The sequence below is a fragment of the Globicephala melas genome, chromosome 2 (genome assembly GCF_963455315.2).
Source record: "Globicephala melas chromosome 2, mGloMel1.2, whole genome shotgun sequence".
Taxonomy (NCBI): domain Eukaryota; kingdom Metazoa; phylum Chordata; class Mammalia; order Artiodactyla; family Delphinidae; genus Globicephala; species Globicephala melas.
In genome coordinates this window covers 144,138,714-144,165,102 of record NC_083315.2, presented here as the reverse complement: position 1 = coordinate 144,165,102, position 26,389 = coordinate 144,138,714, and the positions used below count along the sequence as shown (strand labels likewise).

General features: G+C 46.5%; 1 protein-coding gene across 3 annotated transcripts in view; it reads right to left on the bottom strand.

Annotated features, from left to right (window-relative positions):
* Positions 1 to 26,389, bottom strand: part of RAD51B (RAD51 paralog B) — a 647,199-nt gene that overhangs the window by 18,333 nt on the left and 602,477 nt on the right. For 2 of the 3 annotated variants that reach the window (XM_030855332.3, XM_060293639.2), the window contains exon 11: positions 21,564 to 21,980. The exons of the other annotated variant lie outside the window; for it this stretch is intronic. In XM_030855332.3, the coding sequence (XP_030711192.1) occupies positions 21,964 to 21,980 (17 nt within the window). In that variant the 3' untranslated portion in view covers positions 21,564 to 21,963. Of the gene's footprint in view, positions 1 to 21,563; positions 21,981 to 26,389 lie in introns of those variants that run through there. 3 annotated transcript variants of the gene reach the window in all.

Here is a 26,389-nt window from a genome sequence, read left to right as displayed (position 1 = left end):
AAAGGTAGGAGCTCATCAGGTGGGTGGTCTTTGCATTTTCTGTGTGCTTTGATTCCCTTCCTCTTCTTTTCAGGACCACTGAGGGGTTTACTTTCCCCTCTCCCAGCAGTGCTCAGGGGGTTTGGCTGCACAGTGCATCCGTGCTGGGTTTTCCCACAGGCCCCTGCAAAGGCAGCCGAGTTGTCTTAAGAAAGCCCTGGGCGGCCCCGTGGAGGGAGCGGGGCTGCAGCTGTGCCCCCGCTCCCTTCTGCAGCAGGCTTTGATCAGGTTTTGTGGGGCTGCATGAAGCCTGACCTCCCATCTCCAGCGTCTCTCAGGTGGAAAGTTCTGTTCAGCCTGTCTGTGGCTTCAAAGGCTCTCCCTCCTTCGGGCTGGGACGAGACTGATAATGGTTCTCATTTTGCTGTCGTGTGATCTCCCAGCAGCCCCCATCCTTCCATTGACAGAATCCATTCCATTCCTTCTGCTTGTTTGCTTGGGCTGCTCTGGCCGATCTCAAACCACCTTTCTGGTTGAGGAAGCACATTGACACCCTCTCCCATTGAGGCTCTTCTGATGGCTCAGACGTGGCCTCCAGCCCAGACAAAGGTGACCGGGCCGCTGCAGCCGGGCACCTGGTGAATCAGACTCTGGGCATGAGGGCAGGGCAGGTGTCGGAGGGGCAAAGCACTCCCTGAGCCTGCGAGTCTGTGAGGAGGAACCCTCAGCTCCGCCCTCCCTGCCTCTGCAGTCCGGGGCTGAAGGAAGGCGATGCTTTCTGCTCCAGTTCCCCACAGGAATCCAGCCATGGGGCCTGAAGCTGCGCACTGCCCCATGAACCTGGGCAGAGCAGAGGGAAGGCCACAAAGCCTGAAGCTGACTGTGTTTCCCGAGAGCTCTTGAGCCACAGGCACTAGGCCAGCCAAACTCGGGAAGTTCCTTTTCTGGCCTATTATTTCCAAGGGTTGAGGCCTTACAGCCTCAGTTCTCAGCCCAAGGGGTAAACAACAGCTAATGCGGCCACTCCAGGGCCCTCTTCCGGCTCCCGCCCCACGCCACCGCTGACCCTGGACTCGGGCCTCCCAGCGCTCTGACCGGGGTGACCAGGGCTGGACGACCACGGCGGCCATCAGTGGGTTCCGACGGGGGTGCTGCCTCACAGAGGGCCATGTGTCTCACCGCGCGGACGGGGTTAGGCTGCACACTGCCCTTCGGTTTCCTCATATTTAACATGAGGGTGGCCAAGGGCAACAGGAGCGGTCAGGAGAGCATCCTTCTTCCCCAGCCTGATAGCACAGGGCTCTTCCTTCCTTTTGATCGTACTCAAAACAACTCCTGCAATAGAACAATGAGGCCGGGAGGAGGCCAGAAGGAATTTATTATGCTGCTGCCCTGTGGCTCAGTCTTGCCTGACTTTATCTTGCACAGAGGTCTGCACGGGAGGAAATCTGGCAGGTCCTTGGGTTGTCTCCGTGCCCCAGCTCTCCCTCCAACAAAGAGTGCTGGAAGGACAGGGAAGCAGCTGACGTGTTAGCCACGGCTCGGCCTAAGCCACGGCCAGAGGGGGATCAGCCTAGATCTCCTAAAACTCTGATGGGGATGCTGTGAAAGGCACAGGGACTCCTGATACATGGAGCCTGCTCGAGTCCAGCCAGGCGAGAGGGGGCCCCAGATGTGCTGGGCTGCTCAGGACGGGCCTTTCTAGAGCCCATCTCTCAGCTGGTTTCCTCTCTTCTTGGTCCTGGCTGGGGAAGGAGCTAAGCAGATGTGTCCTCTGTGTGTGGACTGTCTAGTTTCTCGCTTGGCAGAGGCCACGCGGTGAGGGGTTTCATCTCTTCCTCTAACAAGGTGAGCGAGGAAAAGCTCGGGGCCTTGGGGCCCAGAGGCCCAAGATCGGTCTCAGTTGTGACCATATTTCCCCCGAACGTGGATACCTGGCCATCCCTCTGCTGTTAACAGGGTCTAACCAGGTTCTCTCAGCAAACTTAATCTCAGTCATCCATCACCCAACCGTAGTGTCAGTACTGCTAATATTCAGAAAATAAACAAATCCCCTTTCGTCATCCAGCTGGGCGCTGTGGGATGCTGTGGGAATCTGGACCCAATGTCTTTGTGGGGCTTAAGCCTTACTGTAATGCTGTGGATCGAGCATAGGTAGACCTGGGCTCATTTGCTGAATGACCTTGAACAGGCTATGTGACCTCTCAGAACCTCAGTTTCCTCCTCTGTAAGATGGGGATGTGAACACTAACCTTGTAGAATTATTTTGAGGATCAAACAAGATAATGTACGTAAACATATCTAGTATATGTTAGACATTCTAGAAGGAGTGTGGTCATTGCTACTACCACCATTTCAAACAGGTGGGCGTGTCTGATCTGATCTTGAATCCTGAGTAGCCTTCTTGAGTGAGCCACGAGCCCCACGCTCAGTCATAAGGAGCAAGTATGTGAGGAAAACAAGAGGAAACAGCCCCTCAGCACACAGTTAATGCAGTCCACCACAGACGCCAATAGCAAATCCAGGACTGAACTTGGTTTTCCAGACCTCTAGACTCTCCCGCTCTCCAGTCCCTACCTCTCTCTGGGCATCTCCACTGGATTAGTTTCCCAGGGCTGCCGCACCAAATGATCAAAAGCCTGGTGGCTTAAACAACAGAAATTTAGGACTTCCCTGGTGGTGCAGTGGTTGGGAACCCGCCTGCCAATGCAGGGGACACGGGTTCGAGCCCCGGTCCGGGAAGATCCCACATGCCGCGGAGCAACTAAGCCCGTGCGCCACAGCTACTGAGCCTGTGCTCTAGAGCCTGTGCTCCGCAACAAGAGAAGCCACTGCAATGAGAAGCCCGTGCACCGCAACGAAGAGTAGCCCCTGCTCACCGGAACTAGAGAAAGCCTGCGCGCAGCAACAAAGACCCAACGCAGCCAAAGATAAATAAATAAATTAATTATTAAAAATTTCTTTAAAAAACAACAGAAATTCATTCTTTCACAGTTCTGGAGGCCAGAAGTCCAAAATCAAGGGGTCGGCAGGGCTGTGCTGCCCCTCAGGGGAGGCTATGTCCTTGCCTCTGCCAGCTTCTGGTGGCGCCAGGTGTTCCTTGGCTTATGGCAGCATCACTCCAGTCTCTGCCTCCATGTTCACATGGCTTTCTCCTCTTCATGTCTCTCTCTGTGTGTCTCTTATAAAGACATTTCTCATCGGATTTAGAGCCCACCTAGGTAATCTGGAATGATCTCATCTCAAGACCTTTAACTTAATTACATCTGCAAAGACCCTTTTCCCAAAGGTCACATTCACGGGTTCCAGGGATTAGGATGTGGACATATCTTTTGGGGCGGGGGGCACAGTTTAGCCCACCACACCCACTAACCCTGCCAAATGTCCTGTTGGATTATGACTAAAAAAGTTAAGAGATCTCACCTGTGGCTGGGGAGAAGGCTCACTCCTCTCCAGGCTGACATCACCAGCTCTCCATTTGACCCCAAAAAGGGAGTGTGGTCCATCTTTGAAAGATAATCTGGCTGTTCGTTCTTTATTTACTGACAGGTAGTGAGGACAAGTTCCACCTGCCCTGTGAAAAACTGAGACCAACTCCCTCACGGCATCCAGGGGCAGAGCTCAATTCAGACCTGCGTCCTGGGGCCTCCTGTTTCAAGCCCACTGCGCCTCTGAGGCTTATGAGCGAGCTGCGAAGACCTACTTCCGAATGGTGTGATGAGTCTCCTTCCCGCCAAGTCTCAGGAAGCACTAATTCTCCCAGTGCTCAGGCCCTTCCACTTCTCTTCTCCTTGCCATCCTGCCAAGGCCCCGCACTCACAGAGAACACCTAGGAGACTCCGTTCGTCTCTCTTCTCTGAGGCCTCCTCTGGCCCTACTCCCCGACCCCTCTTCTCCATTTCCTCTTTCAGACCCTTCTTCAGCCATGAAGATCTGTGTCTAATAGAAAGGGTGCTGTCCCAGGTGTTCCCCAGCCCTCTCAGGAAGGCCTTCCCCCACCAGGTGGCTGCGACCTCAGCTGCCAGACTGTGAGAGAAGATGATAACTCTAGAGTACTTTTTATTCTTCCAATCAAATAATACTGATATGCAGATTTAACACAGGCCTTGGTTCCTTCTAGGTGGTTTCCAGAAAGAAACCAGTTCTGTGCCCTTTCCCTCTGAAGAGTCTAATTCAGCAGGGCTCTGTTGATGGCTTTCCTTTCTTCTCAACAGCTACTATTAATAACTCTGCTTTTGCAGCTCTCTCTTTCAAGGTATTCCTCCTATTTCTGGCTTGCAGATGTTGACGAGTGGCATGTGTAGCGTTCAGCGTTCACAAATGTGGGAGCTCTAAAACGCTGGATCACAAGCTAACAGAGTCCCACATGTTTACTGGCATCTGGTCAAGGGTGGAAAAGTCACTGCGACCCTACAGTCTTGAGAATAAAGTAGGATTGAAGACAAACTGGAAAGAAGTGAAAAGAAGCCATGGTAGACAATGAAATTCTTCAGTGTGTTCCTTGTTTAGCTAAGGATAGCACGGCAAGGAGCCAGGTAAAGTCCATTACTTTCCGAACCATCCTTCAACTTGTCTACCGAGGGCTCCAACTTCTCCGCTTTCCCTGTCCACAGGTTTGTACAGAATTTATATCTTCACACATAGACTGTGAGTTCTGTGTACACTGAAAATGGCCCTTTAGACCTGGAAGGGCCTCATACCACTTTAGAATGTGACTCCCAGAAGAAGGAAATCTGACCTGTGCTCTTCCATTGCTGGTGGGAATGTAAAATGGTTCAGCCACTGTGGAAAACAGTGTGGCAGTTCCTCAAAAAGTTAAACGTAGAATTACTATATGATCCAGCAATTCTACTTCTAGGTATATACCCCCAAAGAATTGAAAACAGGCATTCACATAAATACATGTACACACAAATTCATACCAGCACTATTCACAATAGCCAAAAGGTAGAAACAGCCCAAATGTCCATCAGTGGACGAATGGATAAACAAAAGGTGGTATATCCATACAATGGAATATTACACAGCCACCAAAAGGAATGAAGTATTGGTACATGCTACAACGTGGATGAACCTAAAAAACATGCTAGTGAAAGAAGCCAGCCACAAAAGGTCACGTAATATATGATTCTATTTACATAAAATATCTGGACTAGGTATATCCAGAGAGACAGAACACAGACTGGGTCTTCTATAGGAGCTGAGAGGAAGGGTGATTGGGGAGCACTGCCTAATGGGTATGGGGTTTCCTTTCAGGGTGATGAAATGGTTTTGGAACTAGAAAGAGGTGGTGCTTGCACACAACATTGTGAATGTTCTAATTGCCACTTAATTGTTCACTTTAAAATGGTTATATTATGTGAATTTCACCTCGATAAAAATTTTAAATGTGGGAAAAAAGAGAGTAAAAAAACCTCAAGGCTGACCTTTGTGTTCCAAACACATACCCCAACCCCTGCTCTCATGCTCACTTCACGTTTCCTTCCTGGGCAGACCTGTGTGCCCATTTTCAGTGCCAGGGCACCCAATCGGCTTACGGTGCAGAGTACCACCAGGCTTGCTCGATTCCGCTTCTCAGACACATCCTCTAAAATTCCATGACTAGAGCTGAATCGACACGGTAGCAACCAAACGTTTCGGCAGAGAACGATGGGTGCAGGTGAGAACACCTTAATAGCCGGACTCTTGTTTCCCAATATTTGGGTTTCGTGGTGGTAAGTGGATTTTCTAAGCAAGACGAATGGGCTTGTGTATTTCTCTGTCTTTAAGAATTTCTACAGGCTGCAAAGAAGAGAAAGAACAAAAGTGGCAAGACACCGAGCAAAACACGTTTAAGGCCTGCAGAAAGCCCGTCCAGGGCTCTCTTTAAAGCTGTTGTTTGTTGAAGTTATGAAGGTAGAAAGTTCATGCTCCTATTATATTTGCTCCAACTTTGAGAAATACAAAGAGACCTTTTAGTTTTGTGCTTCCAGGACAGAGGCGATTTGGGACTTAGAGGAGAAAAATGCCTATAAGGAGAACTGGGGACTTCTCCATGTTAACTGGGGCAGACAGTTGTAAGTCTGATGACTGAACTGTCATTCATTCATGCCCCCACTCACTCACTCACTCAGCATGGGCCTGCCCTGTGCCAGCAGGCAATGGGTTGGCCACTGGCTGGAGCGGTCAGAGGAGACCCAGTCCCTGGCCTTGCTGCATCTGCAGCTCAGTGAGAAAGTGGGGTGGGCATATTGGGAATGTCATGCGCACATTACAAGTGCTCAAAGACAGAGAACCATGGGAGCACCGGGAGTCAGTGCCTGAGGTGATGGGAAAGGCCTCCAGGAGTTGGTGACATCTAAGCCCAGAGTTGAAGAAGACTGAAACAGGCGACGAGCATTTCAGGCAGGTAAGCACAGCAGCTGCATTGGCCCAAGGCCATGAAAAGTGGTGCCTTATCTGGGGAGCATGGCATCTGGAAGGCTGGGGAGGGCTGCAGAGAGGAGGGGAGGCTGTCCAGGCAGGTCAGGGCCAGGCTAGGAAGAGCCTTGCATTTGACCCAATTCTTTCTGCTTTTTCCTTGTAAGAACAACAGCCAGATATTTATCATAAATTATTGCCTTTAATCCTCTCAATAGCCCCTTTATACAGATGAAGACAGCGAGGCTCAGAAAGTTTAAGCGATTACCCCAAAGAGGGCCGCACACATCACCAGGATGTATAAAGTATAAGGATATGCCCAGCATGGCTGAGCGGTTACCTCTGGAGCGGTGGGGAAGAGGATGGGTTCAGCGAGGGCATTGGAGGCTCTAACTGCATCCATAATCTTTCATTTCTTAAGCTGGGTGTGGGTCAAGGTTGCTTCTTATGCCTTTTTTGTTATGTGTGAAATTTTCCTGATGACTTGTCAAGCCACTGGACCAGTGCATTGGGGTAGCATCTCTGTTGGAAAGCTTGCAGTGCATGGAGGCTGAGGAGCTCTTGGAAGCACTAGATCTGCCCTTTAATGTTCCAATGCCTGCTGAGCTTCCCACTGTGTGGCATGTAAGTTGCTATGTTTTTATTCCCTTTGCCAAGGTCTCAGTGGCAACACTTGTACAGAAAAAAGAAGGACAGGGAGGTTTGACCCTCCTGGCTGTTGGGCAGATGGTTACTGGAACTGACTGTTTCCCAACTAGGGATGCAGGAGGTGAGAGGAATGAATCCAAGCTCCATTTTGTGTCCTCAGGGACAGTTTATATGCCTCTTGATGGTCGTGCTCTGCGTTCTTTTTCAAGTGAATTTCCCTTCAGTTACACTGTTTGCTTTTCCTGCCAGAGCATCCTGCCCCTTCCAAAGCAGACCCAAGGAGGAGACCCAGCCCCTGCCTTCCTGGTGTGCACAGCTTAAAACAAGAGCCCTCTGCCCATCGGACATCCTTACCATTTCCAGCTATTGAGTGTAATCAGGTGTGCCAGGATCTGATTTCAAAGCCCAAAGCAAACGGACTCAGAGGAATCCTCTCTCCCTATTGCTCCAGTGGGAGACAAAGGAGACTGAACAAACAGGATGTGCTGAGAGCTGCACAGAGCACTGCCCCTGCAAGATGGGCGGGTGGGATGCAGGGCTAGAATAGATGGCCTGTGAGTTGGGGCACTGGCATGTGCAGTAAATCGTGCCCAGGAGAAACAAGAAGCAGGACAAGAGGAACTGACACACTGATTCATCTGACAGCCTCTCTAGATGGTTCTTGATAGTTACTCGCTTTCAGGGTCTAGGGAGTTATATAGAATCCCTGCACTACTGGAAGATCCTGACTCTGGCCAGGATATCTGTTGATATTTTAGAAATTAGAGAGAACTCGCCATGCCCTGTTGGGCGGGAGAGGAGTGGAACTCAGGGATCCACAGCAAGTCAGGACTGATGTGGGCTGCAAGTGGGGAAGCCCCACTGGGTGCAGCGCAGTGTTTGGGTCCTGGTGAATCCATTTGTTTCTGTCCCTGTTTCTCTCTTTTATCCCAGACTCTGATCGCTGGGCTTAGTGACTTACATCTAGTAAACTCTCTCAATCATTAACTTGAAAAAGAGTCCAAAATCATTTCAAAGAACAGGATATAGGTCCAGGGAAAACTTCAGTACTTTCTCCTCCCCTTCCCACTGTCTACATTTTTATATGGGAGAAATCAGAGATTAAAATAAATGTTCATCATGTCCAAGGGTAGGAAGCAACTTACACTGGGAGAAAGGAGGTGCCCCTGGGGGTAGACTGACCCCCTCACCAATGGCAGAACCTAGTATCTGCCTCCAGTGCACCATCTTTCAGAAATACCATCACTGGTGGTTTCAATGAGGGGTGCTTAGAATATTGCCTACAGGCTCTCCTGCTTCTTACGGTTACTGGGGGATGCACCTGGCATTTTGTGGATGAGGCAGGAAGGACAAATGTCCTCCAGTACACAGGACAGTCCCACACAACTGAAGAACTACTCTAGCCTTTTTCTAAGAGCTGGCATGGCTAAGAAAGAAAAACTCAGCTAAGAATGGGTATGTGGAAAGCACAGTGAACATGCTAGTTACAAATAATTTGTTTATGTAAAGAGATGACATGATTGGAGCTTTACCTTAGTGTTGCCAGAGTGGAGACTGAGTGTGGGGTCCTTGGGGGAATTCTAGATGTATCAGATGGACTAACTAGGGGCAGGGGGAAACCAGCAGATACCATACAGATTTTTCTTGAAGGGAGAGACATGAAATCCATCATTCTACTCATAAGCAAATGACCCTCAAAAAGAATTTGAATTCTAGGGAGATTCTGAGCACAAGCTTGCAATGTCTTTCAGAACTTGACTTATGATTCAAGATGAACCACTGCTAGCTCTGGGGTTACCCAGACAGAGAAGGTGGGAAAGGCAGGCCCATTAATCAACAGGTGGCAGGAGACCCCCCCCAGGTGAGCCAACTGTACAAAGGGAGGACATGAACCCAGATGGAGAAGAGAAAGCCAAGAAGGAAAGAAATACCTCTCGCCTCATCCCCTGGTGTGGCCACGAGACAGATCTGCTCGAGGGGAGCCTGAAGGGATGGTCTAACCCGAATTCCCTCTCAGAACCAGTGTGACTGGAGCTTGTCTAAGGAGAACTGAAATCCTTGCTCTGCCGCTCACTAGTTGTATGACCTGAAGCAAGCTACCTAAACCTGAACCTGGGTCCCTCACTTGGAAAATGGGGTTAATAGTACCTGCCCCAGAGGGTTGTTAGGGAAATAAGTGAGCATTTATTGAGCACCTTATATGTGCCAGGCCTGGGATGAGGTACCATAGTGACAGTGGTGAGAGGGCTGACAGTTTTGTGAGATCACTTATGCAGTGAGCTGAGCGCAGACACTGCCCAGCACGTGGTAGATACTCAACAAACATCCTTAAAAATTTGTTTTCCAGTCACACAGTTATGCCGTGTGAAACAAAGGAAGGACAGACAGGTAAGGCTTGGCTGAGTGGTGAGGGTTAAGCTTAGACCTGAATGACAGCAAAGATCCAGTCATGGGATCCTTGTCTCCCCACTGCCCCCCAATCCCCTTATAACACCTACCAACCCGGCACCTGCTTGTACCAACCACTGTGCCAGGCCTTTGGACTTGATATTACATGGCGCTTTGTGTCTTCAATGCTGGTTTTACATAGGAGGGAATGTCAGTAGTTTTCAGACCTCCTCATCAGAGCAAGAGTTATTCCATGGAGAGCCTGCAAGGATGCTGGAGGAGATTTTGAGGTCATATTCCCTTCAACTGGAGCAGCCCTTCTTGGTCTGTTTTATATTCTGGACCTCTAAGAAAGATCCACCTATTTATTGAGGGTCCTTAACGTGCCTGACACTGCTCGAGGTGCTTAGGACACACCAGTGAAAAATCAAAGACGCCTGCCCTCCAGGGCTTATATTGTAGCGAATGGTCAACATAATGACTTATTTATTATGTTGCTTGGTGATGAGTGCTTTGGGAAAGTCAAAGTCGAGCAGGATGGGGGTAAGGAGAGCGGGCTGCAATTTAAACTGGGTAGGTCTCATGGAGAAGATGACATTTTAGCAAAAACTCAGCAGTGAGGGAGTCATGCCCATATCTGGGGAAGGAGGTGTGGGCTTCAGCTACGGGACTGTCTGGGGAAGAAGCATTCCAACAAAGCGTTCTGAGGTGCAAAGGCCCTGAGGGGAGGAAGAGCACGGGGACCCAGGTGGCTGCAGCAGGTGAGCGCGGCGGGGGTGGGGGTGGGGGTGGACCATGAGATGGGACAGCACGTGGGACTTTAAGGACAGGGGAGGGACTTTGCTTTCAGTCTGAGTGAAAAGGGAGTCACTTCAGAGTTCTGAGCAGAGGAATAGCACGATCTGATTCGTCTTGAAGCTGGAGAGCAGGTCAATGTAGTAATCCAGGTGCAGACTACAGTGAAGGTTGGAAAACCATCCGTTCACCAACACGGTCACCCTCATGGGTCCCTTGGGCTGAAGACTAGACAGATTATTTCTGTTCCCATTTTACACACTGGGAAATTGTGACTCAGGGAGGTCACAGGGGTTCTCTGAAGTCACAGAGCTGGAAGGTGGCAGTCTGGAAATTGAAGTCCTATAGCCTCCTCTGAGTTGGTCTCGGTGGATTGCTGGGTACCAGGATCTGTCTGCTCCATGGTGTCCACGTGGCTCTCTTGTATCCTTGACGACTCTTTTGACGCAGGGAAAAGACCATCTGGGACTACAGTAGTCCTCCCTAATCTGCAGGGGATGTGTTTCAAGACCACCAGTGCCTGAACCATGGATCGTACTGAACTCTATATATAGCATACTTTTTCTTTCCTTATTAAGTTGAGAGCTTTCCCCTTTTCGCTCCAAGGAAGCAATTTACGGCTCCTCTTTGGCACGTCCGAATTGCCAGCATCACTACTCTTCCACTTTGGGGCCATTATTAAGTATAATAAGGGTCACATGAACACAAGCATGGTGATACAGTCAATCTGATAACCCAGAAGGTTACTAAGAGACAAATGGGCAGGTAGCGTATACAGCACAGATACGCTGGACAAAGGGATGATTCACGTCCGAGTCCGGATGGAGCCCGGCAGTGCAAGTTTTCATCACACTAGTCAGAACAGCATGCAGTTTAAAACTTATGAACTGTTTATTTCTGGAATTTTCCTTTTAATATTTTCTGGCCATGGTTGACCGTGGGTAGCTGAAACCATAGAACATGAAACCACGGATAAGGGGGGACTACTGTATCTTGTTTTTCAAAATTAGTATTTTACTTAAGTTACACATTGAAAAAACCTAGTTTTCCCTTAGGCTTTAAAGTTTACCTTACAAATCTTACTTTATTCTCTTAGAAATCGTAGATGCTCAATAAAAGCCCGTGGCTGATGTCCTCACGTTTCAAAGATCCTTTCTTGCCTGATGCCTCAACACTGCACCCAACATATTCCACCTAGTACAGCCCACTTCGTACATCCTACAGTAAATCACACCAGAAAGGAAGAGAGAGCCCTGCTGGCAGCCTGGGGTGAAGGTGTCACTGGGCCATATGGGACCGATGATGGGGGGTGGGGTCGGAGGGTGCTAGGGGGTCCAGGCCCAGAGGGCCGACTTCCTGCCAGGCCCTGTGCTGCTGAGCAGGGCACCACAGGCAGGAGATTCAAGAGGCAACTGAATGAAGGAAGAGCAGGGAATTGTTTTCCCTTCCCCTATTCCCTATCTCCCTTCTTATCCTGACTCTGGAGAAATATTTGTGAGGGCAGAGGGGCAGGCTGATTTTGTTTCTACCATGTCGGTTAACAGAGGCTCACGGGGCAGCTTTGCAGCTAAGGGCCCTCCGGTCCCTCTCCCTTTGTCTACCAACCACCTCCATAGTCTCTCTGGGTTCCTCTCCCTCTTCTCCTCGCCCCTCTGCCTCTCAGGACTCCAGTCCTCTCCTCCCTCTTCCCCCCCTCCCCTCCCCTCCGTTCTTTGGGCCTCAGAGCTCTCAGCACCTCCCCCCTCCACGTTTCCCTCCAAACCCCACGCTCTTTGTTGCTGAATTCAAGGTTCTCAATACAGTAAAGCTTTGATGATTTGCCTCAACTGAGGAGGAATGTCAGCTTAAATTAATGAAGGGTCTGAATAATAGAATTTTAAAGCAAAGTTTAGTTGCTTTCAAGTTGTAAGGCATCCTTTCCAGGGTAGAAGCCTTTGCATTTGCATGCAGTAAGAGCTAACGCTGAGAAATGGGGCAACATGTCTTAGACACCCTTTTAAATGCTTCAACAGAAAAGAGCCCTTTATAATTGGCATATACTTTCTTTGACTCTGAATGTTTCTGCTCCTCAAACTTTCCATTCTTAGTGACCAACATTTCCTTTTATTACCGTGATTTTACTGGGCTTCTCACAGAGCCACAGTTTCATTTCCTGAATTCTTTACGACAGAGACATTTCCACGTTGAAAGTCTCTTTAGACATTCTTAATTTTCAATTACACGAGCAATACATGAATATGTTCATGTATAAAAACCTTAAAAATAACAAAAAAAATAAAACCTTAAAATAACAGTAAATGAAAACCTTATAAATAATAAAGTAATTTCTGTGTTTCAGCTTATAGTGCCACTTTCCTTAAGTGGTGCTCACGCATCATCTATAACAAGCTATCCCGCACAAAACCCCCTTCTTTGGGGCCCTATCTAAAAGGGAACCACCTACATCTGACTGGGTCTTACTTGCCCTATTTCCTTACTGCCTCTCTTCCACATTCCATTCCCACGTCTCTGCCAAGAATACTCACCAAGATGAATGTTAACAATTATTAAATCTAGATAAGGGTACTTGGGTGTTCATGATACTGTTTCCTCAACTCTTCTGAATGTTTAAAAATTTCATAAGAAAAACTCACCAAATTCTAAGAACAGCAATACGGCCAAGTGACCCTTGGAAGAAAAGAGGACCAGTTCTAGTCGCCACTGTCTTCCTCCTTCTAGGGATTCCCACGCCTGCATTGGGCAAGGCTGAGCCTCATTTATAGGTATAGTAACAAAGGTAATGCATGGTGTATGTCTTAGCAATGTGCACACTTTCGTAAGCCCTTTCATGCATATTCCTTTCCTTTGGGGTATAGGTAAGGCAAATGTAGTCCCCGTTTTACAGATGAGGCAACCAAGAGGTTTAGTGATACTGCCTAATAATACCGGCTCACTCATTACTTTCTTACTAGGCAGCAGGCATTCTTCTAGGCATCGACGTGTATTAACTAATTTCGTCCTTATAACAACTCTGAGTTACATATATAACTTTCCCAAGATTACAAAGCTAGTAAGTAGTGGGCTGGAATATGAACCTGGCAATGTACTCATGACCCCGACTTCTTAAACACCTACATCCTCATGTGATGACATTACAGATGTCTTTCTAGTATTCCAAGAGTGGAAATCTGGCAGCCTCCAGGGTTCATTCAGACTGTAAATGTGCTCATTTGGCCTACACAGTATTTTGTAAGTTTTGAATTAGTTTCCATAATTTAAAGATTTATTTAAAGAAAAATTTCATCTGAAAATCCAGATTTCTGGCTTCCCTTGAAAAATCAGAAGTTCTGGCAACATTAGGCTGGCATCCCACATAGTAACAATTGGCTGGAGCTGGGTCTGTGCTGCCCCTTTGGACAGGGCATACTCTTTCCAAGGTGTCACAGTCCCAGCTACTCCCAATTATTGCACCTGGCCTCTTTTTGCAACTCTGTTACCTGTTTATCATGAGCAATTGAGTTTGCAACCCCTCCCTGTAAAAAACTACAACTCCAAAGAAGTATAAGGTAATATGTGCCCTGGTGCTATCAACACACTACCTAGGTCATTTATTCATCCATCTGTCTATCCATCCAACCATCCCTTCATGGATCTATCCATCCATCTGTCTTTTTACTCTGTCTCAGGTGTCCCAACCTAGCTTGGCCATTCTCAAACTGACAGCACAGAGTCACACCTGCCATTTCTTGACCAATATCTACTTTTCTCTCACTCAGTATTAGAAGGGTAGCATCAGAGGAGGGAAGATGATCTGTTGAGGGAAACAGCATTATGGCAGGTGTTATGGACTGAATGGTATCCCCACCCCCAAATTCATATGTTGAAGCCCTTATCCCCACTATGATGATATATGGAGATAGGGCCTTTAAAAGGAAGTAACTAAGGTTAAATGAGGTCAGAAGAGCAGGACCCTAATCCAATAAGACTGCTGTCCTTACAAGAAGAGGAAGAGACACTAGGAGTGCACACAAAGGAAAGGCCATGTGAGGACACAGCGAGAAGGCATCCATCTGCAAACCAAGGACAGAGGTCTCAGGAGAAACCAAAGCTGCCGGCACCTTGATCCTGGACTTCTATCTTCCAGAACTGGGAGAAAATAAATTTCTGTTGTTTAAGCTCTTCTATGGTATTCTGTTATGGCAGCTTTAGCAGATGCATACAGCAGGGGATTGTTTTCCATGTGTCCCCTGCCCACCCTTTCCACCTCCCCAGCCCCTGGCCCGTTTCCTTGGCACAGGTAATCACCTAACACCTAAGGGCATCTGGATTAGTTACTAAGAGAAGTAGCCAGCAATCCCAGTTAAGAAGGCCTATTATTTCTCCAGGGGTGTGAACCCCACCAACAGATGGGCTGGGAGGGTAGGAAAAGGGCTGGGAAGATGCCACTAAAGAATTCTACCCGTGGGATGCACTCAGGACATTTTGCTAAACCTGAAATGGGGGAGATGTTGCCTGACATTCACAGCATAAGGAGCCTTTGGAGCTGAGACGCGGGCATGAAAAATATTAGCAAAACTCAAGTTGGCTTAAGGAACATTAAGAGTTACTGCTCCATCCAGTTAGGTGCTTGGATTTAGCAAGCTGTTTTTGTCTGGAGAGTCTGAGTTCAGGTTAAACAGACTGATTGTCAGAATAATTACTGCAGAATTGGCTTCATCTTAAGCCTTCCTATGGGTTTCCTCCAGGTGTTCTAGTTAGAGAGGCTTATGTTATTAACACAAAGATAGGTGGTTGCTGATTAACCCCAGAGGGGCCTAGAGAACTGGGAGAAAGCCAAACTGGCTTCTGCTCCATCTTTGCATCAACTTTCAAGCTGTTAGAGTGGTAATGACTGTGGAAGGGGGATGGTTGTGCTGGAGAGAGAGGTTGGACAAACCCCAGATTGGTTCTCAGCTCCCAGGGGACAGCCAATGGCAACTGACTTCAACCCCAGACTGTAAATGAAATGAGCAGAGATCTGGAAGTGATCCAGAGGAACTGGCTCTAGAATCCCACAGCAGCAGGTTTAGAAGCACCATTGGAACCACCTTCTCTGCCATCTTAGGTTCCTAGGGAAACTCTGTAATTTTAGTCAGTAGATAAAAGTGTCAGTCATAGGACAAGGTTTGACCAATGATTTAATCAACAGTGACACACTCAGAGCTCAGGAGAGAGCAGGAAAATACAGGGTTGTTTCGATTTCCCTTTAATGATTTCTAGCCTCATGTCCACTGAGAGGAATATGGAAATACTGAAATTTGAATGTAGATGGATTGGGTTGGGTTTTTACCACCATCTGATGAGGTATACAGGCAATGGTCTTTGATGAATAAAAGGCAAAGCTCAGTATCACAATTCAATTCTCCTCCTAGTTCTCTGGTTGATGTGTGAATTTAGACAAAGCTCAATTTCTCTGACTCAGTTGAAATAGGGCAACACCACACGTGACCAGTCCTCCAAAAGCATCACGAAGATTTGTGAAAACTGCCAGTGAAGGGCTTTGTGCATCTTGGGAGGACACTACTGGCAAAGACCTTATCTAAACAGAGTCCTTCACTTGTGTTCAAAACCTTACTTTGAAGGTAAATTGTTTGGCACTTATTATTCAAGGGTCTGGGACCAGGGCTCCCTGAGGCCTGAGGATGGGGGTCGGGGAAAGGCAAGGGTCTGAGATGGGGACTAGGGATCCCCACAGGGGTCAGGAAAAGGTCTGGGGGATTAGCAGAGCCAGAATACGTTCCCTCTCTGCTAGGTCAGGGTTCCTCAGCGGAACTTTCCCTTGCTTCTGCTGATGTCTGGTTTTGGGGAGAGGGAAATTGCTGCAAAGATTGGGAGAAAGAGCAAAGGGACTTGGTCCTGGTGGGAATGAGATTTTCTTTAGCTAAGAAAGGGTTTTATTTCCATTTCTCCTTCCATATCACACCTTCCCCAGTCTTCCTTCTATTCTCAAATACATGTTAAGACCTCTTCCTTACCACTCACTAGTCATACACCTCCGTGACTGGGTACATTTTTATTTTTTAATTAATTAATTAATTTGGTTGCACCGCGTCTCAGTTGCAGCAGGCGTGCTCCTGAGCTGTGGCTCGCGGGCTCCCCAGCTGCAGCATGTGTGCTCCTCAGCTGCAGCCAGCAGGCTCCTTAGTTGCAGCTCGCAGGCCTTAGTTGTGGCTCACCAGCTCCTTAGTTGTGGCACACAAACTCCCAGGCGGGGCATGCGTGTGGGATCCAGCTCCCCAACCAGAGATCGAACCCTGGCCCCCTGCACTGGAAGCATGGAGCCCCAGCCAACTGCACCACCAGGGAAGTCCCTGTGATGGCGTACTTTAACAGGACGAGAAGTAGGATACTGGAGTCAGGGGTTGAGGGATGAGCAATAATGGGGGACCAGGCTGCAACAGGGGAGATCAGGTCTATAGTGATGAGAAGGGGAGGTAGAAGCAAGAGAGTGAATGAGTATCTGTGTAGCAGTCCAGTTAAGGGTACAAAGAGCACACTCCAGTTCATCATCCATCTCGCCCCCTCACGGGCCCCTCTAATGGAAGCTGCCTTGCCCACATCTGCTGCTGCTTAGGCAGCCATGCTTTCGGCCCCTCCTTCAGCCCACAGCGGACTGGCTGGCTAGTGACCAATGACGTTAACTGAGACAAAACAATAAGATGAGCCTATGCCAATCATATTCTCTCTTAGGAATTCTAACTAGGAAATACCAAGGAAAAAATCCAATGGGCTTGGAGTTGAAAGGCTGAGGTGGAGAGAGAGGAGCTCAAGAGACCAGGACGAGCCACACGCCAGCTCAAGTTTTGAATAAGCAGAACTATAGTATGTAGGGCATATCTGCTGGGAGAGAGAGTTGCCTTGGACAGATATGCAGAGAGAAGCAGTGTCTCTAAGGAAACGAATCCCTAGGGTTGCCTTTGCTCCTCAAGGCTCTCCAATTCCAGACCACCCGTATCCTTAACAACACCTGTCCCCTTTTACCTAAGGTAACTGAGATTTTTCTCAATGGAAAGACCCAACTGTAACAGTTTGCACAAGTCCTGTGTAGGTAAGTTAAAATCGAATTATTATCTGAAGACATTTTCTTTGGGGAAAATGAGTAGGCTGGTTCCCTTAGCAAACATGACCTACCACCACTGTTTATTTGGAAGCATCTTGTGTACTTGAGATTAGATTTTAGGCAGGAAATGGTGTGACCTAATTTTTCCCTTTGTTATTCTGATGTCAAGGCAGGTCAAGACTATGTTTCAGTCCTAAAGAAAGGAGATCTTGGCGTCTACAAAGAACTAGTTTGGTCTAAGAAAGGGAAGTCCTTTCTAAGTTACTAAGATTCAGGTCTACAAATCTCTCTGAGGGAAGCTTTAAAACCATGAGTTTTTACCAAGTTAAAAGGAGCAGAGAGGTGTGGCAGCCATGTTGGTTCACCAGCGAGATCTCGTGAATCATTTCTCATCTCGGATTTCAGGGCTCAGGAGGGCTAAACTGGAAGGAAAACTGAGAGCAGCTCTTGTCAATACGAGACCTCATCCATTATGTCCACAGCCTCTTGGAAATGTCCCCCAGCAAGGCTGCCATCAGCACTTGACTGAAAACACATGGAAGCAGCCCACTCAGAGCAGGAATTCATTATTGGAAGAATAATAAGGGAAAGTTTTTCTTTTTCTTCTCTTTCTGCTGCTGGGAAATCTGCTTTCTGGAAAAGTCGCAGGGATTAGAGGGAATTTGAATCATGTCCGGTAACAAGGGAGGGAATGGAAGCAGAAGGGCATGTTTCCAGAAGCCTTTTCACACAAAGCATGATGGTCCTGGGCAACTCAAAGTGAGCTGTTCTATCTTAGACGTATTATTGAAATCGGGCCATGGCTCCCTTTAACCCCATTATCTTTTCCCAGAGTGATTAGTATCTGATAGCTTCAAGGGAAAAGTACCCAGAGTTAATTGGTTTTCCCTGGCTACTCCTCTTTTTCAAAAAGGTCACCTGTGGACTAAAATGGGCTGCAAAACGATTTGGTCTTCAACTCTCAACACTACCCTGTAAGTCTTTGATAGATGCCCAGTAATCCAAGGGAAAGGCACAGGGGGTGGATGTGAAAGAAGGAGACATTTGCCAGCTCCCTGGGTCTACAGTATGCAGCAGACATTACAAGTGTTTGCCAATCTACGGTTCTCCTTCCATTCCAAATACAGACGAGGTTCCCAACTCCAAGGACGACATGACTGCTTGGTCATGAGAGAGGTGATGTGTGTCGTTTCTTAGAGGAGGCCCTTAATCGCCAGTGCTCAACCCCCTTCTCATTCTTCCCCTCCTAATGGCAAGGGTGAAGTGCATGTTGATACTGAAACGAACTACTGAATCATCACATGGAGGACAGCCTCCCGGGAGGGTCTCTCAGACATGCACAGGCCTGGTTTTAAGTCACTGAGATTTCATGGGCTTGTTTGTTTAAGCAGCAAAACCAAGTCTGTCCTGACTTATGCCCGCTATTTATTGGTCATCTCTCCTCCCAGTTCTGTTTGGAGTTCTGGAGCACCTGTGCTGCATCTGAACCCCACCCTCATTGAAATTCAGAGAAGTAGGCAATGTGCTTTCTCTCGCACTTAGGATATTCATCTGAGACGCGTGATGGACTGCTCCCTTCATTTGAGTAAAAGTAGCCTCTGGTGAATTCTGTAGTGGAATAAAGAAGGTCCTTTCACAGCTGTAGGACAAAAGCGATGGTGATGATATTAAAACCAAAGCTTGGGGAAAAAATGACCCTCCCAAGTGGTTCTAAGACCACGATTTTTAGGACAGAATCTGATATTTTGCACTTCCTCTTGCCTTCATTCCCCTCCCCTCCATTACCTAATCCTCATCACCCAACTCCAAAATTCTCATTTGGCAATCCTGGTTTTGCAGGACAAGCTTCTACAATCCCGTCTCTGAACAGTAACTTTGCTCACAACATACAACTAAAAGTCACTAGGCATAGAGTTAGGCAATTCTGGGTTAACCCAGAAGTGTTCATCCCGTGGGCTGATAGGGACCACACACTTCTGAATCTTCACCAGGACTGCAGCACATCAACAGAGTAGCTAGGATGCTAGTACAATCAGGGAGACAAAAGTTGGACTTTGCGTTATATGTGTATATGTACACACACACCAAGAAATTACTTCATCGCATCCAAGTTCAATAAAAGTAATTAACAACTCAAGATGCCTCACCAGCGTTCCGTGGGTGGTACCAGTTTGGCAGATTTTCAGCTCATGAATGCCACCTGTGTCTTCTTCCATGTGACTATTCCCTGGGGGCACCTTTCCTATGCATGTCTCCTCATTTTTAATAATGGTGAAAAGAGAAGGAGACAGTGATGGAACCTCTACCATATTCTCTTCAGTCACTTCTCCCATTGGAAGATCCAACCACCAGTATTGCTCTGATGATTCTTTTATTTGGAAAATATTCACTGAATTTCTATTGTGTGTACAGTATTGTGCTGAGTACTTTAGTGAGGATGACTAAGAAAGGTTGTAATAGATACGAACAGAAATACTACAGGGGTGAGTGGGGAGAGGAAGGAGCAAGATTACCTGGGTTCAAATGCACATTCCATCACTTTCTAGCAAGAGACTGAACTTTTCTTGCCTCCTTCCTCATCTGCAAAGGAGGAATGATATGAAGTCCTACCTTGTGAAACTGTGGGGAGGATCAGATAAGCAGATGCACATACAGTGTGTGTGAGACACACAGCAGCACTGAGTATTGGCACAATGCAAAGACAGTGCTGGTCCTGTCCTGGCAGCATGGTTCGTGGTGAAACACCTTGGAGTAGGGGAGCACAGGGACTGATTTGTCTGTCAATCACTGGGGGGTAGAGCACTGTCTTACTGTTTCCTGGGGTCAAAAAAAAAAAAAAAAAAAAAAAGGCCTCAAGTAGGAAGCCATTTAATCTTTGACATCTGGGACCAAGATATATTTTCCTCGTACCTTTCTCAGACACTCCTGAGTGCCCACTTTCATGTGTGAACTGCTTAGCTTTTCTTTCTTGGTGGACAGTGAAAGTGCAGAGAGACTGAACTAATAGTTACAGAGAACAAAATATCTTTCTCAACTTTCATAATAGTCCCTGGCTGTTTGAAAATAGCCAATTCATATTCAAGAATTCACAGGAAATGTACATTGAATCAGCTACAAAAACTCAGCTTGGTTTTCACAAATGTTCTATTGAAGACCACAAGCTCTCCAAAGGCACCTCACTCAGCGAGACAAATGACCACAGTCTGGAAACTCTGTATCCTCCACCTCTTCCAGGTCCATCAAAATCTTTCTCGCCCTCCAATGCCCAGCGCCTTGTTTGCTCTCCAGGAATATCTTCCTTGATTCACTCCAGCTGGATAAAACGTTCCTCCTTTGGCCCTTGCAGCCTGTGGCTTGGGCGTACATCTATAATGTTAACTTTATTTTATTCTGCTTTATAGTATAGTTAGGAGTACACGAGTCTTTTCCATTCCTTGTAATACACATAGCCTATTTTTTGATCTTTGCCTTAGCATTTGGTATGTAGTCAACAAACACTGAGTTGTTAAAGGATTTTGTCATCCAACCATTCTTCACCGATTGGGTACTTACTTTGTGCACAGCACTCTGTTGGGCATTGGTAGCAGACATGAGATAGGACAAGACTTGATTCTAGCATCCAAGGCATTTAAAAACCTCTGAAGGGGAGCAGATACAAAGTGACTCTACAGAGGGCAGCTTGAGTGTCACCAACAATTTGGGTAAAAGAGGTCCCAGGGCCAAAGGCTGGGAAGCTCTGATGCCTGGCTTTGAAGGGGCTAAAGCCCACAGCCTTGAAGCTTTGGTTGGAAACCTCATGGAAGAAGGAGGGGTAGGCTGGGTGTTCTGCTAGGAACGACTAAATTATCCTATGGGTCACCAGTTGATTTATTTGCTAATTGACTGGCCCAGGCTTGGGCTTTGGATCTAAAGAAATCATTTCATCCTTTATTAAATACTGCAGGAATCTCACTCTTTGTTCTGCAGGGCTCTACACAATGTACCAGTGAAACTTGAATTTACACCACAATAGGTGTACCACTAATGACCTTCCAAATGCCACTAATACCATACATGTCCCGCTTCTCAGTTGGATCCGAACCTGTCAGTGAATTCTGAGCCCATCGACCTCCCTCTGACAAAAGAGCAGACCCTCATGCCCATGCCCGCCCCCAGCCTCCCCCATCTTTCCATGGTTTCACTTCTCAATCAGTTACTCTTTGGAGACCACAATTCCTTTACACCTACTCTTTTTGTTTAGTGGACAATATACTTTATTCGGAAATGTTCCCTCCTGTAATTACAAATCCTGTTAGTCATCCTCTTCCTCTCCGCAGGGGGATTGTGGGCTTTCATTAATTAATGTGGTTAAACCGCTTTGAGGTGCCTGGTTGAAAGGTGCTATATAAGTGCAAATTATTATTATTATGGCTGTTGCCATCCCATGGCGGCAAAGCCTACAGCCCCAAGCATCTAGAGACCCGAACAAAGGCCTCTTCATCTTCACCTTCCCTGTTAGGTCTGAGATGGCTGGCTCAATGGTAAGGAGGGGGGGTGCAAATCTGTTACCATCTCAACAGCAATCAACTAATTAATCCCCATTATGTTGGCTTCCGTTTCCTTCTTCCAAGCAGCCCGGTCCTGTTTCATTTCACAAATCACGCCCCCATCAGCTCTAGACAAAGGTCATAGTGTCCCTATGGCCTCTGTTGGTCTAAAGGAAAAAAAAAAAAAAAAAGAGGGAGAGAAAGAATGTTTGAAAAACCGTTGCTGTCATGAAATGCACTAACTTCTCACTAGCAGTCTAAATAAACCTCTCCTTCCCACGGCAGCCCTCTTACACACATACCTGTCTATTACCCAGGGAGCCAATGGCTTTGCAAACCTGAGACACCCAGAAACTCAGCACAGGTGTGGGTTAAGGCCCCACAGCCCTGGCTTGACTGCTGATAGCTACAGACAAAAGGGGAGCCTTTCTGGGCTGGGTGGGAAGAGGTCACCTAGAGAAGCGGGAGCCCCTCTTCAGCTTCCTCTACCACCCCCCCAGGTTTCCCCTGAGAAAGCCAGCTGCCATCTGTAGCCAGGAAGCCCTCACAAAGACCAGGGGTGGGGGGCATGATTTAGATGTTTTGTGCCACACCTAGCACACCCCAGCCCTTAACAAATGCTCGGGGCTTCCACTACGATGGGAGCCATTGAAAGCAGCCCTGTGGGGGGACGTGGCCTCTCGAGGGGATTCTGCTGACCAAAATGCTCCTTACAAGGTTGTGCCTCAGACCCTTTGTTAGCGTGGACGTGGGTGAGCCCAGGGGGTCATGTCTTCATCTGCCTCCATTTATCCTCCCTATTGAAGGGCTCCTTCAGGACATTGGTCAGTCTCTGTGGGAAGTGATTTGGAGAGCAACAAAAGAACTTGGGCCCTTTGGGGGGGCCTTCAGAATTCAGTAAACATCTGGACACGGAAGGCCAGGTTCTCAAGCAGTCTAGCTGGGGAGATGTCAAAAGAGAGAAAAAGCTGTGTGTGCAACGCAAGCTTTTAGTCCTCTGGCAACATTTGTGGTCGAAAAACACAGACGCCCCAGTAGGTAGATAGGAAGATTTTTCAGAAGCTCCTCTATTTGTCGGTTTTTGTGAGCGCAGTGCACTATTTGTCAGTGCTCGTGGCATGTGTGAGGAAACTGAAGTTTCTCATGGCTACGGAGTAGCATGTGACGGATCTTCTGATTCTGTACAGACTGTGAATAACCCAAGGTTGCATAAGCCTGTCCTGGGAATTGTTGTTAAGCATTTCTGTTATCCTTGAGATTTGTAAACCACTTTCTAGTCAAGGTGATTTGTTGGCTTCTCATCATGAGCACATTTTAATTGACAAAAAAATGAAGTACCGAGGCTAAGTGATTTACACTTCATCACACGATAAACTTCAGGATCTGAACTCTTGACTCTCAATGTTCCCTTTATTGTTGAATCAATCCATTTAGAACACATTAGTCAGCATGATTCAACATTAGTCACATGGCGCTAATCAGCATTCCACAGCGCGCCCAAATCTATCCTCAAACAGCAAAAGAAACTGGCTTCTGTCAAGAGACAATGGAATGCCATTTTCGTCGGTATTCAGGAGCTGACATCCAGTTCAAGTACCATGTCCTCTCAGGAACCTTCCTCAGTCATCCTAGATGGAATGAGTCTATTTCCTCTATCCTTTCAAATCCCATTGTTTGAACCTTGATAATAGGTGTGGCAGTTTGCTTTTGATTGCATATTTTGTTTTTGAGCTAACTAGATTGTGAGCTACTAAAAACAAGGGACCTTTTTTTTTTTTCAGCCTATCTCGTCAGAGCACCATGGTTTACAAAGGATAGATGCTTGAGAAGTACCTGCTTAACTGAACTCACTGAAATGGAGCTTAAGTCATATTCCAGAAAGAACTCCAAGTCCTTTTGGAAGAGGTCTTCAAAGAAAATCAACAACCTGAATTGATTTAACTTCTTTTGATATTATTACCTGGGCATTTTCACAAATGCAAACTGTTAATTGTTAAAGATAGCCAAATGGCTTCCCGGTTCTAAAAGAGGAGCGTGGATCTAGTCTAACTACAGTCCAGGCCTTGGAATAAAGTTGTTCTCTTTTCCAAGTGACATTTTATTCCATGGCTTTTGTTTGTTTGTTTTTTGCTTTTTTTTTGTTTTTTTAAGTGGAGACAGGAGAAAACGTTTTGGAAAAAAAATGTGTTCAGTCTCTGACTCTGGAACCAAATTTATACCCTGCCTTGTGCTATAAGCACTAGTAGCCCTTGTTCAAGTATCTTTCTTGAATAGGGCACAATAGCAAAACACGTACTAAGTTTCTGCTTGACAGAGATTCTGTCTTGGGAGGGGGAACAAGATTTCTGGGTGCTGATCTTTGGTGGCATTACTGACTGTGATACTCTACTCCTCTGCTCTAGACTCTACCAAAGAAGGTCCTGATAGCATTTTAAATATATAATATTTTTTCTTTTTTTTAAGAACAGGAAAGAGTTTTATTTGAGCCAAACTGAGTACTAGGCTGGAACCCCACTTTCCAGATAACTCTGAGAAACTGCAATATTTATGCTGCATTTCAACATTATGCAACAAGTCCCGCCCTAGGGTCTGTACTGTTGTACCCTGGGGCCTAATCTCTGCAACTGGGCTCTTCTGAAAGAAATGTGTCACTAAATATTCATCTCCTCTTCTCTCTCGTGATAATAGAACTCCCCAAATTTAGGTGGGCACATGGCCACCGAGATTAACAGCTACATTTTCCAGTCTTTCTTTCCATATATCAGTAGATTGGCAGAAATAATGTGTGTAACTTCTGGTTAATATCCTTAAAGGAAGGGGGTTGACCTTTCCTCCCATCAAATCTCTACCCCACACAACTCCTGCTACCTGGATGCAGGACATGATACTGAGCTATTTTGGACCATGACAACAAGGGCAACATCCTAGGTATGATGGAGCAGCAAGCTAAGAGCCGGGGCCCCTGGACCAACATGTGGGGCCAAGCTGCCATACCAGCTCTGGATTGCATTCCTCCACAGTGCTATGAGAGAAAGCAGTCAACCTCTACCTTGTACACCAGTGTTAATCTAGGTTGTGGTTCCACCCAGCCAAATTTATAACCCAGCTATACTTAGGAAATTTCTCGAGGGATCACTGTATCAATTTGACTGTTCCATCTTAGCTTAGAATTTAGGGATCCAAGATTCAGGATGGGCCTAGGGTATCCCAACAGAGGCTCATGAAGCCTGAGAGATAAGTTGTCACAGGGGCTGCCATGATGGGAGACAAGGGGGCCCAAATTCATTTCTGATTTTATAAAAATCTTAGGAGCCCCGGCTGAGTATTGGGAGCGGCTACAAACCCAATTCTGAGGCACTTCACCTTTCTGGAACTCAGTTCCCTCATCTGAAAATGAAGGTGATGAATGGAACGAAAAGATCCCTTTCTGGGAGGTGTATATCGTTAACTTTAGGAGGAGTAGAATAATTTCTGTCAGTTAATCATGTAAGTATATGCATAAATCACATGCACTGTGCAGAAGACCCCTCTAGAAGCTATGGAAACTCACACCCCAATGGCGGAGATAAAAGAGGCAGCCATAAAGAAACACAGGAAGATTGCCCATGGAAACATGACGGTGAATTTATAATTATAGGAATTGGTCCACTAGCTCCAGAAGAAGTATAAATTGGTAAACCTCTTTGGAGAACAATTTGAAAATATATAGTAAAGATAAAAATGTGCATCCCCTGACTAGCCGTCCTACTTTTTGATATATACCTAGAGAAACCCTCACACCTGCATACCAAGAAACATGGGCAACAAGATTCATTAAGTTAACAAGTAATCAAAATTTTTGTCAGTGGGGGAATGGATAACATGTGGTACATTCATACAATGGACATGGATACCTCAGTTAAAATGAAAGAACATGATCTATGTGTATCAACACAGATATGTTGCAAAAACATAATGCTAAGTGAAAAAAGCAAGCTGTAGAATGATGTGTATAATAAACCGTTTATGAAAATTTAGGACGCACTCAAAACAAATCTGATGTTTGGATTCACATATATGTAGAAAAGTTTTTCAGAATGGGGAGAAGGATATACGTCAAACCCTGGAGAGCTTTTGCTTCTGTGGAGGAGTGTAGGGGAGAGAAGGAATGGACTTGGGATAGGAACAAAGGAGTTTTGAATTTTGTAAGGTTTTATCCCTGTAATTAAAAAAAAAAATCTGAAATTAGGAGTTTGGGATTAACATATACACACTGCTATATATAAAATAGATAAACAACAAGGACCTACTGTATAGTATAGGGAACTATGCTCAATATCTTATAATAACGTATAATGGAAAAGAATCTGAAAAACAATACATATGAATAACTGAATCACTTTGCTGTACACCTGAAACTAACACTGTAAATCAACTATACTTTGATTAAAAAAAAATCTGAAAAGAAAAAGACAAAATATTAACATTTGTTAATTCTGGATGTTAGAGTCATGGGTTTGCTTTATTATTTTCTGTAATGTTCAGTATTTAAAATATGTTTTCCACATTGAAAACAAAATCTCTCTTTGAGGCTAAC